The sequence below is a fragment of the Trypanosoma cruzi genome, genomic scaffold (assembly GCF_000209065.1).
Source record: "Trypanosoma cruzi strain CL Brener 1047053514117 genomic scaffold, whole genome shotgun sequence".
Taxonomy (NCBI): domain Eukaryota; phylum Euglenozoa; class Kinetoplastea; order Trypanosomatida; family Trypanosomatidae; genus Trypanosoma; species Trypanosoma cruzi.
Genome location: NW_001849114.1, coordinates 6,675 through 17,020, shown reverse-complemented (window position 1 = coordinate 17,020; position 10,346 = coordinate 6,675). Strand labels below are relative to the sequence as shown.

Sequence of the window (10,346 nt, the reverse complement as noted above, 5' to 3'; positions counted from 1 at the left end):
CGCAAAACAAAGTCGCGTTGAATCGACAGGAACTCCCCGCCCAAAACAAATTCAAAAGGTAGCGTTTTACAAGGGGGAATCCGCTTTTCCGACGACGGCACAGACGCCTCGCAGGAATTTCTTGCAAATCTCCCTTCGCAGGTCCGCAATAAAACGCAGCGGAATAAAAATAGAGCGCAAAGACGCAAAAAAAATAATCCTCCCAACCGACCAGGTGGCAGGCCGCCCTCGCGCAAGTGGACAAAACACAACTTCACTCCGGTCTTGTGGTGGTGGTCGTCTCGCAACATTTTTTTCCTTCTCGTCGCAGTGCACATCCCCCTCCCACAAATCATTTGTTCGGGCCATGTTCCTGCGGCCAAACATCGCGCTGCTGGATCCCGCGGCACAGTCCTCGGCACAGAAGTAAGTGAGGGGAGGAACAGGGACCGCAGAAGGTGCGAGCACATCCGAATTCGGTGGCGGTCGCTGCAGTGAAGATTGACGTCCCACGCGGTGTCCCTTTTCTAGGTCCGGTCCTCACCGTGCCATGCTCTCAGCGTGCGGTGCGCCGGCCGCGCCGAACATCCACACGTGCTTGCGTCTTACCGTCGCTCCCAGCCCCGTTCGTTGGCTGCATCAGGGATGCCGCCATCCGGAGACGGGCATAATGACGTTGCATCCAACAAAACCTTCAGAGGCACCCGCTGGGCCAACGACGACCATCACTGCGGGATGTGTGGCCCTTCCGCCGCTCACCCCAAATCGCACTTCTACACCTCCTCGAGCAGCAGCAGCGGCATAAATACACCGGCCCACTAGAGGCCGTCACCAGCCATTGCAGGAAGACCACTGTGCCTCAGTGCTATAAAACCCGAATTGCATTGACGGGCCACTTCGGAAAACCCTGTCGCATCCTCCCCCATTATGCGGAAACACATCCGTCGTGCATGTGGCCACCGCAGCCAAATGAATCCGGTCCAAATACCATCCAAATCAAATTCCCCTTTCCCCAAGCCATTCCTTCATTCCATACGCCCTGACCCTCATCCGCACGTGCCCACTCACACAAACCGCCATAGACAGATGGTGGCCGCCCAACGCTCCGGAAAAACATGCCCAGCACGCACGCGCATAACAAATGACATGCGCAAACGCACGGCACAACGGCGGAGAAGCGCACACCAAAAGGATGCGGCCCTCCACAGCAGTCGCAGCCCACCGCGCGCATCACACCCGCAGGAAGAGTGACTCGCGGTGCGTGCTCCCTCTCTCCTCCTTCCCTTCACGCCCACGAAGCAGCAGCCACCCGCAACCGCCAGCACACGCCACAAAAGAAGCATCAAAATCCACTGCAATGTGCATTTTGTGCGTGCATGTGGTTGTGTGTGCCTGCAGAAGCACGAGGCAAAGAAGTAAAAACAGGAGCGGAGCATGTGAAGGGACGCACAAACAAAAATGCACAGCAGAAGTGGATGGCAAAAATAAAGAGAAAAAGACTGCTCAAGCTCATGATATTGCACTGCAGACAAAGCAGCGGCAATTCATAAAAAAAATTATTAAAATTTAAAAAAATTCATCTTCACCTTTCCACACCTCACACTTTGGAAAGAAAAAAAAAATGAAAAAAATGAAAAAAGAAAAAAGAAAAAAAAAAAAGAAAAAAAAAGGCCGTCCTCTATTACGGCTACACCCAAATAATAATAAAAGAAAAAAAGAAAAAAAAACCACACACAAAAAAGCACCCAACCACCATGTTGCTCCAGAAATTGTCTGCATATTTTGTCCGAAAATAAAATTAAAAGATATTTAAGTGTCTTTCAGCCGTCCGACCCTCCATGTGTGTCCGCACATCGTTTATATTTCACGGGGTCATCTGCGTGTTGCTGCTCCCCTCAGCCCTCCCATCGGCGCGTGAGTGCGGCCCGCAGAGCACAGTCACTCGTGTGTGTGTGGGGACTGAGAGAAGCACGCAGACATGACGGGAGTCGCGTCTCTCCATCGGGAGAGTGAGCGCAGCAAAAAAAAGAAAAATCATCAGAGGGGAGAGAAATGCTCACGAGGCCGACCCCGAAGGGTGCGCCAGCGCAAAAAAACACACAGTGAGAAAGTCAAAGAGAGCAAGCAAAATTCCTTTTTAAAAGCGGCAGGGTGTGGCTGTGTGTGTGTGGCGCTGCGGGTGTCTGCCCGCCCTGGCCGCAAAGAAAACAAAACAAGAGGGAAAGAAATGTGTGCTCCGCCCCACAGGCCTTCGCCGCACGCCCACACGTCACGGCTCCCTCAGCGCGCCGTTCGTCGCGGCCCCTCCTCATGCGTGCAGCAGGCGAGGCGCACAGGGCCGTCGTCATGAGCGTGTCGGTGGGTGTGCGAGTGGAGCAGTTGGGCGGGAAACACACGGCACCCCTCACAGGAAGAGTGCAGCAAGAAACAATTAAAAGAGTAGAAAAGAAAAAATCACTTCCTTAGTGGTTGCCCTAAAGCAACAAGCAAGATAAGGGAAATAATTAAAGCAAAAACAAGAAAAAAAGAAAAGAAAAAAAAAGAAAGTGGAATTAACAAAATTCATTGGGTAATGCTGGGATGTCGCTCAGTTGTTGCCCCACAGAATTTCGCAACTTTGCTCTCCCCAATTCATTCAACAGAGAGCCGCAGTGCCCCACAGCCCCAGAAGCAGCAGCAACAACACCCGAGACACACACACATGCACGGTAGTGTCACCAATTAGATACATGGCCGCCAACTCGCCCAAATGCCCGTGCTCAAGCAAAATGCCAGTGTCCGAGGGTGTTGTTGCGTTGGACTCCGACGGGATCTTGGTTTCCCCAGGCGCTGTGTTTGTGTTACCCGGTGCGGTGTCGACCGTCTGTGGCGCCTCCTCGCCGTCTTCAGAAGAAAATTCGGCTCCTTCAGTCCGAGAGATGTTGTCGGTGTCCTCCGCGGATCTCGGTTCGGCGTCAATCTTTGAAGGAGTGAGGCTGCTGTCTGAGCTCATTGTTCTCTCGGAATTTCCGTCGCCCGCCTCGGGGCTGAGGCTTTCCTCCGCGCCAGTGGTTCCGGTTCCAGTGGACCGCACGTCGTCGTTTTCAGCGGGAAGCTCAGTGATTTGTCGCACTTGGTGCTCACCGTCAGCTGGTCCGGCGGCCGTTTCCATACTCAATGATACAGCCACTGGAAACGTTGTTTCGCCACTCATGTCATTCGTTCCTCCCTCCTCCTCTGGCTGTTCTTTATCATTACTTTCAGAGAACATTTCAAAATCGGTAACATCCGCTGATTCCGCTGACTGTAGGTCTTGTTTCTGCACATCTGAATCCCGCTGCATCGATTCACTGTCTTCATTCATTGTGGCTTGCGGAGACGTTTTGTCTTCGGAAAGTTGGGCATTGTCATCTGAACGAGAGTTCTCTGCGCTCTCCGCTGCGATGGCGGGTTCAGGAACAGAGGATCCCCCGGCAACCGTGGAAGAGGGCGCTGCAGGCACCAAAATATGGACGCTTTCTTCCTCTTGTTTATCAGTATAATCCTCTGTCAATTTCTCATAGATGGCGGTGATTTCTTCACTCCTTGACTCGGAAGCAACCAAAGCGCCCGTGTTGGCCGCCTGTCCTGTGGGTTGTTCCTCAACACCCGGTGATGGAATAGTGACTTTGCTGGCACAGAGTTCATAGAGACCATCATCTCCAAACAGTTTCTCATTGTACAGCATGACGTTGGTCACAGTAACATGGCCGCCCGTTGCACTTTGGTCCTTACTGTCCCCACCGATGTAGAAGTGTGAAATCCTGTGGAAGTCAAACAGACTCGTATTATATCTCTTGTTGTGGATTTCCTCTCGATCTACAAAGACAGTCCAATAGTGACAATCCATTCGCAGTACCACCTGATACGTCCTGTTTGGCTCCCAATCATCAACAAGCTTCACATTACCGGAATTCTCAGGTATGGCCAACCACTTCTTTTCATGGGTGTACGACAGACCAAAGAGCACCGTGCTGCTGGTGTCATTCATCCTCACGCCAATCAAAGGAATGGGCCTGCTGTCTCCCTTCGGCACCTCGTGGATGGAAACCGTCGCCACAAGAGTGAACTCGTTGTTCGCAAAGTAGTACGGCACAGTCTGCCCCATGTCGCCAACGGGCCATTCTGCACCTGCTCCAGACCCTTTGAACGTCAATCCATTGGGAACCCCTATCCTTTTTTCCGTTGGGCCATGGACTGTTGCATTCACGCCGAGGTACTCGTCTCGCCACTCGGTCTGAGTTGAGTTACCAGACAAGAAGCCAACAAGCCTCTCAGTGGGAACACGACCATTGCACATACCCTTTTTGCGCGCGTCAACAGTGGCACTGGAACCGGAACTGCATGTTCTCAAGGCGCTGTCCAAATCCTTCCATGTCTTCACCACTTTCTTTATCCGCTCCAGCTTCTCGGTCAGACGCACAGCAACAAGACTGTATGTTCCGTCCTTCTTCTTGTTCTCGTACAGTGAAATCAACTCCTTATTCTCATCTTTCATCAACAGCGAGCTGGCGGCAGCGTCATCATCTTCACGGGATACCGGCCCAACATCATACACACGTGCCTTGTCCGTCACCCAAAGATGGAGCCGACCTTTTCCACCCTTATTGTCGTCCTTCGGATACACCGGCGCGGTGATGAGCATCACCTTCTTTCCCTCAATGACTGCGGTGGTGGATCCACTCTGGACGCCGTCCCCTGTTCGATTACGTGAGTTGCCCCACACGCGAGTAATTGGCTGACCCGATGGATACCAATTGACTCCATGCGGAGTGGACATGTAAACGTCATAGTAGCCTCCAGCACAATGAGCCATCATGAAGAGTCTTTCGTCGTCGTCTTCTTTCCACTTCACCAGGGTTGGATCCCTGCAGCCGTTACCAGGCGTCTCGGATGAAAGCTCCCATTTGTTCCTTTGCTTGGGGAAGCTCATAGACAGTAAAACGCGCTGTCCGTCCTTGTTTTTGGCTTGCATGGGAAACACAAGCGTGCCGTCACCCATCACATCACCCGATCCTCCACCGCCAATTAACTCGGTCAAGGAATGAGATTCTCCTTTGGGTTCAGGCTTCACCACATGGGTCTCATTCCATTTGATTTTCTTCTTTCCACCCTCATCAGCGACAGTCCCCTTCACGAGTAAAAGGCCCCGCTCATTCGTACCTTCAACCTGCGGCTTTGTACGACTGTAGTTTCCCAGGAGCACGTAAACACTGTCCCCAATTACAAGCGTCGTTGGCCGCAACAATTCCGTTGTCCCAAAATTATTCGCGGCGGTGTCCACAAGCTGCATGCAAAACAAACTTACAGCCGACGTTGAAATATCCATTGAGTCATCAGTTATATTTAGGTGCTTTGACACAATCCCAGCACAGCTGCCGGCTCCATTCCTTTCCTCGCACCGCGCTCCAGCAACGGCAAATACATCATCACCCACTTTAACGAGGCCAGGAACACGGAGCGAGGTGATTTTGCTTCCGGCCTCGTTAAGCTCCCTCCAATTAGCAAATGATATCGACGTCGTCCCTGTGAAAGGATCAACAGCGGCCCCTGCCTGCTCAGCGTGCGCAGCTCCACTGCCACAGCACATCAACAAGACAAGTAGGAGCAGCACCGCGGAATTAAACACACGCCGGGACATGCTGGACCTCTGCGGCTCACTCTCTCCTCCTTCCCTCCTCCTTCCGCTGGATCCGCTCACGCGGCGACGGTTGTGTTTTTTGGTTGCCTTCACTGCAGCAACACGTGAGAGCATATAAATATGTGTGTGTGTGGGCGGTGTGTGTGTTGTTGGTCCCTTCAGAGCCTTCAAATTTCACAGTAGCGTTTAGCGTTTATTTTCTTTCTTGGAGAAGAGCAACAGGCAACAGCGGAAAAAAGGCAGCACAACAGCAGTACACACCGTCACCACTCACAGCAAACCACAACATCACCATCCCCGCAGCCATTATTCTCCAGCACCTCTCAACAGCATACTAAAAAAAAAAACATGTGAACGACCTCCCAATGGGGGACCGCAGGCCATGGCCCTGCAAATAAGACGAATGACAGGGGACCACGTGTGCAGTGAAAAGCACGAGAGTTGCACTGCAACGGCACGGCTGCGGGACAACCCGTTGGGAGCATCGATGCAGACCAGCATGTCACGTGCAAGAAGAATTGCTTATTCCTCTGAGCAGAGAGGAAAAACAGCCTCAGCAGCCCAATAATAAAAGGTCGCCTGCTCCTCCTCGCGGCACCCACACGCTCTGCAGGAGAAAAGATGCAGACGACGCTCTGCTGCACGCATAACAACCGTTGCACCCGTCGCAATGGCAACCGCATCCTGTGGCACACCACGCCGCAGTGGACGCGTACAGTCTCCGTCTCCCTCCCTCCTTTCCCCCTCCCTGAGAACTCATCGGTGGCCGTGGCACACCCACCGGCATGTCAGAAAGCAATTGTGTTTCTTCCTCCGTCGCATTTCGCACAGCAGCACCGCCAAACGCATGTCACTCCTCCTTTCGCGGATTCTCCTCAGACACGCCTCCCACCACATTCATCAACCCACAGCCACACAGTCCGTAAACGCTACGCAGCCGCCCCGCACGATGGTGCCGCACAAACCAACACGGCGCCCCGCCACTCGGTGCAAGCAGTGTCTGGACACACAAAACAGGTTGCCCCAGACAACGACAGCCCCCTCCAAGCGTTGAGACAGGACTCGTCAGTAACAATCAAACAATCAGCCCCTCGTCTCCTCCTTCCGCCATGCACGAGGTTTTGCCTGCCCCATGCATCATCTGTGACGCCCAGGCTCTCAATGAGCGAGCAAAACGCTATGCTCCCCTCGGCTCAACGAGACGCCCTCTGAAGATTCTCAGCCAGTCCTCTCCCCAGGCTATGCATGAAGAGCACCATGGCAAGAATGCACAGGAGCTTGCATGCAAAACTCCAACTCATTCCGCGTCAATGAAAAGTATGGCATCAGACACTTTTTTCACAAGAGTGTCGGCTGGCACTCTCCCGAAATTTCAATACACATCGCACGTGATCACAGCAAAGAAAAAGCAGCGCCTCCAGTCAAACTGTCATTCCGCGGCGGAGATCAAAGCACAATCCAACAAAATGCCGTAAATTATCATACATTCCACAAAGACCATCGACAGCTTACACGGCAAATGCACAGCTCAGAAGAAGGGTCATGCTCACAAACACGCAACGCACAGACACAGAGAGAGAGTTGGGGGAGGCAACACCAAAGCAGCCTCAGCCAACGACAGAAGAGCTCGTGGGCGCTGCACCCAAAGCCATTCCCTGTGAATGCAAATGATAATAGCACCAAACAACATGAAGCACCAGTCGGGCACAACATATGGGCCACAGACACCACGTACCCACCCATTCACTCTTCCTCCTCCCAATGGCGTGGCCCTCCTTCACCTCCACGGAACCGTTTCCTGCTCAGTCATGCAAACTTCTAACGCAGGCACTCAAGTGGCGTTTCGGCAATCCAAAATTCAACACCTCAGAATGGCAGTGGAAATGCTTGCAGAAACCACACGGCTCCTCAACGCACCTTCCAAGCCTCCTCACGACTCTGCAATGCGGTGGCGAAGAATACAGGCGGCTCTCGTGTCACAGAGGGCGGCCAATGGGAGCGGTGCCCACATGCAGAAAATGCCAAGATGTGAAGCAGAAAAGGCGGGAGAAGGTTCGCAGAGGGTGTCACCTGCCACGCGTGATGTGCGTCGTCTCATTCGTGCAACGGAGAAGTAATGACACGGTTGTTGCGGTGCCTGCCCGTGCCTGCACCTCACACTCGGGCCAATAAAAGCCTCAAAGAACATCCTGCCGAGGGCAAGCAGCTGGCCGTGCAGACAATCCCGAGTCCTGCCAACGTTCCAGCAGCCGCTCTTTTGGCGAGGCGTCGCTCTTTTCCTTCCTTGTCTCCCGTGTGCCATCCTCGTATGGAGAGAAAACGCTCTCCACAACTGGCGTCATCAAGCACCTCCAAATAAATTAGAAAGGAATCACGGCCTCGAGAAAAAGCATCCAAAGTGGCAGTCAACGTGAACTCTGCAACGCATGTCATCTTCTGCAGCCGCGTGCATTGCAACTCCCCTCAGCCGCCCACTGTTTCTTCCTTCCTTGTAGACCCAAACCGCATAGTACACTTGGATTTGCTTGGGTCCTCCACAGGCTCGCATAACCGTTTCCACCACGCCCGTGCAGCTCGTGACAGCATCACTTCTCCGTCCACTTCTGCGCCACCGAATAACGTGAAATAAAGTTCCATAACACCACATCTGCAAGGCAAACACACATGCATCACTCCAACGAGTTCCCACCGTGAGAAACCACACGGCGGCACGCACTCTCGCTCTCCCATCAAAAGTTTGCCGTCAGCAATCACAACGGCATTGAGAAGCAGCCTCGGGGCAATCCCTGAGAGCCGTCCCCACCCCGGCGAGCGACCGACTCCGGGAACCCTGCACTCCAGTGCCGTTCCGGGAAGAACTCCTGCCACCGCCAACCGTGTCCCCCTGTCGCGTTGACACACGGTGCTTTCTTCGCAAAACGACGCGCTCCATCTTAAAACGTGCCTATGAGAGCGCAGGCAACAGGCGCAGGGCGCACCATCGCATCGTCCTGTCACAAAATAAAAAGAGAGCATCCGTGCCAATTTGCCGCAGCACTCATGGATGTGCTTCTGCTGCCTTCTCTCGTGTTTTCCCAAATAAATCCTATGGTCCGCACTGCAATACCACGTGTCCTCACACCTCTTGGTGCCACGGCTGTGCTCCGGCAATACGCGGCTGGTTCGGACGCTGTTCGATGACGCCAGCCCCGCGCAAACAAAAAACATCCCATGAGAGAAACATTGCTGGCGCCTGGCCTCCCCGACAATACGGGGGATTGGCCCTGCGCCACGATGTGGCAGTCAAGCACGAAATCGCAGGGCAAAGCAATGACGGCACCGGCACGAAAAAGCCGTCCCGCCCTCAATGGAATGCGGCGCCTCACTCCATGCGGTTACACGGAGTGCACTGTTTCCTCAATAGAGGTTGTCCGTCGTCCATCCCTCAAAGATGCTTCTGTTGTTGATGGGTCCTAGAAAAAAATAATAGAAGGAAATGAACAATGCAGCAATACTGCGATGCCGCCGGCCACGACGATTCCCTCACAAGAGAGCAATTCTCCGATTATGCCTCGTATGCACACACAAGCATTCACATGTATGAAACAACCCCTAATGTTTTTTAACAAAAATAAAACCGCCCCTTTCCCCACCAATTTCCTCTTCTGTCACTGATATGTCCGATAGCATTGGACATCTTCGACATCTGTGTGCGATACTGTCGCCTGGTGCTGCTGCACCCGCACCGCATGCGCGCACAAAAGTATTCAAAGAGGTGAAACAGCCCCTGAACCCTATTTTGCCAGAAATCAAACTGTGCCCGTTCATTCCCCAATTCTTTTTTTCATTTCTTCGTTTATTCCTCACTTCGGAGGGATTTTTCTCTTCTAACGTCTTCGGATGATATTGACACTTGGTACTGGCGCACCTTTTCCCTCCAAAACACCGCAATGTCTTTTTAATCGTCGCTCACATTATCGGAGTTGACGACATCACATCTTTGCCAGTCGTTCATCGGCATGCCGTCTGCCCGCTGCACATAAATAATCTCCCACGACATGTCTCGGGATAACTCCTCCCAACCACCAAAATACGCCGCCAGGCACTCAGTGAACTGCCTCACAGTGCTGGCTCTGGTGTGGTGCCCACCCGCCGTAGTCATCCGCAGCCCAACCAGAGTCATTGGATTGGACTCCGAGAAAAAAAGGCGTCCACCAGCGGAAAGTTTGTGGCCCACGGTTTGTACAGCACCCCGTACTTTATTTTACGGATCGTTTTTTCATATTCACTCGGCAGCAAACCCTCACCTCCCTTGGGATGCAATTCAGGGGCCAACTTCAAGACGCAGGGCTTTGCTTGACGTCCTGTTGGCGGCTCAAACTCCGTGAGTTTCGTCGCTATTGCCTTGACAAAGGCACTCTCCGTCAACGATTTCAAAGCAAACCATCCAAAAAATATTGGCAAAATATTATCCTTCGACGCCAACATCAGCCTCAAAAAGCCATTTTGTTCTGTTACACTTGGGAAACGTTCCAATGTCCGTTCCTCGAGGCAATCAGATATCGGTGCATTGAAAAGGATCACACCGCCTGCGTATATTTCCCGAACAACCTTCACAAACTTGTGGGACGGATCCTCAGAATACCATGGCGACTCACCTCCCCGTGAAAAGTGCTCCTTCACAGTTACCTCGTTGATCAATTGCAATGCAAACTTCACCGCTCCACAG

At 52.8% G+C, this 10,346-nt stretch overlaps 1 protein-coding gene across 1 annotated transcript, besides 5 other annotated features; it reads right to left on the bottom strand.

Moving 5' to 3' along the window:
• Positions 1-10,346: a sequence feature (areas not merged during assembly with more than two copies in the genome that could not be assigned to a particular haplotype).
• Positions 1,030-1,212: a repeat region.
• Positions 1,526-1,556: a sequence feature (AT_rich).
• Positions 1,588-1,648: a microsatellite.
• Positions 2,491-2,525: a microsatellite.
• On the bottom strand, positions 2,615-5,752 carry Tc00.1047053507313.20 (trans-sialidase, putative; the record flags this gene model as incomplete). The annotated part of the gene is made up of 1 exon (XM_801288.1): positions 2,615-5,752. The coding sequence occupies one exon, from the start codon at positions 5,750-5,752 to the stop codon at positions 2,615-2,617; it is 3,138 nt and encodes a 1,045-aa protein (XP_806381.1).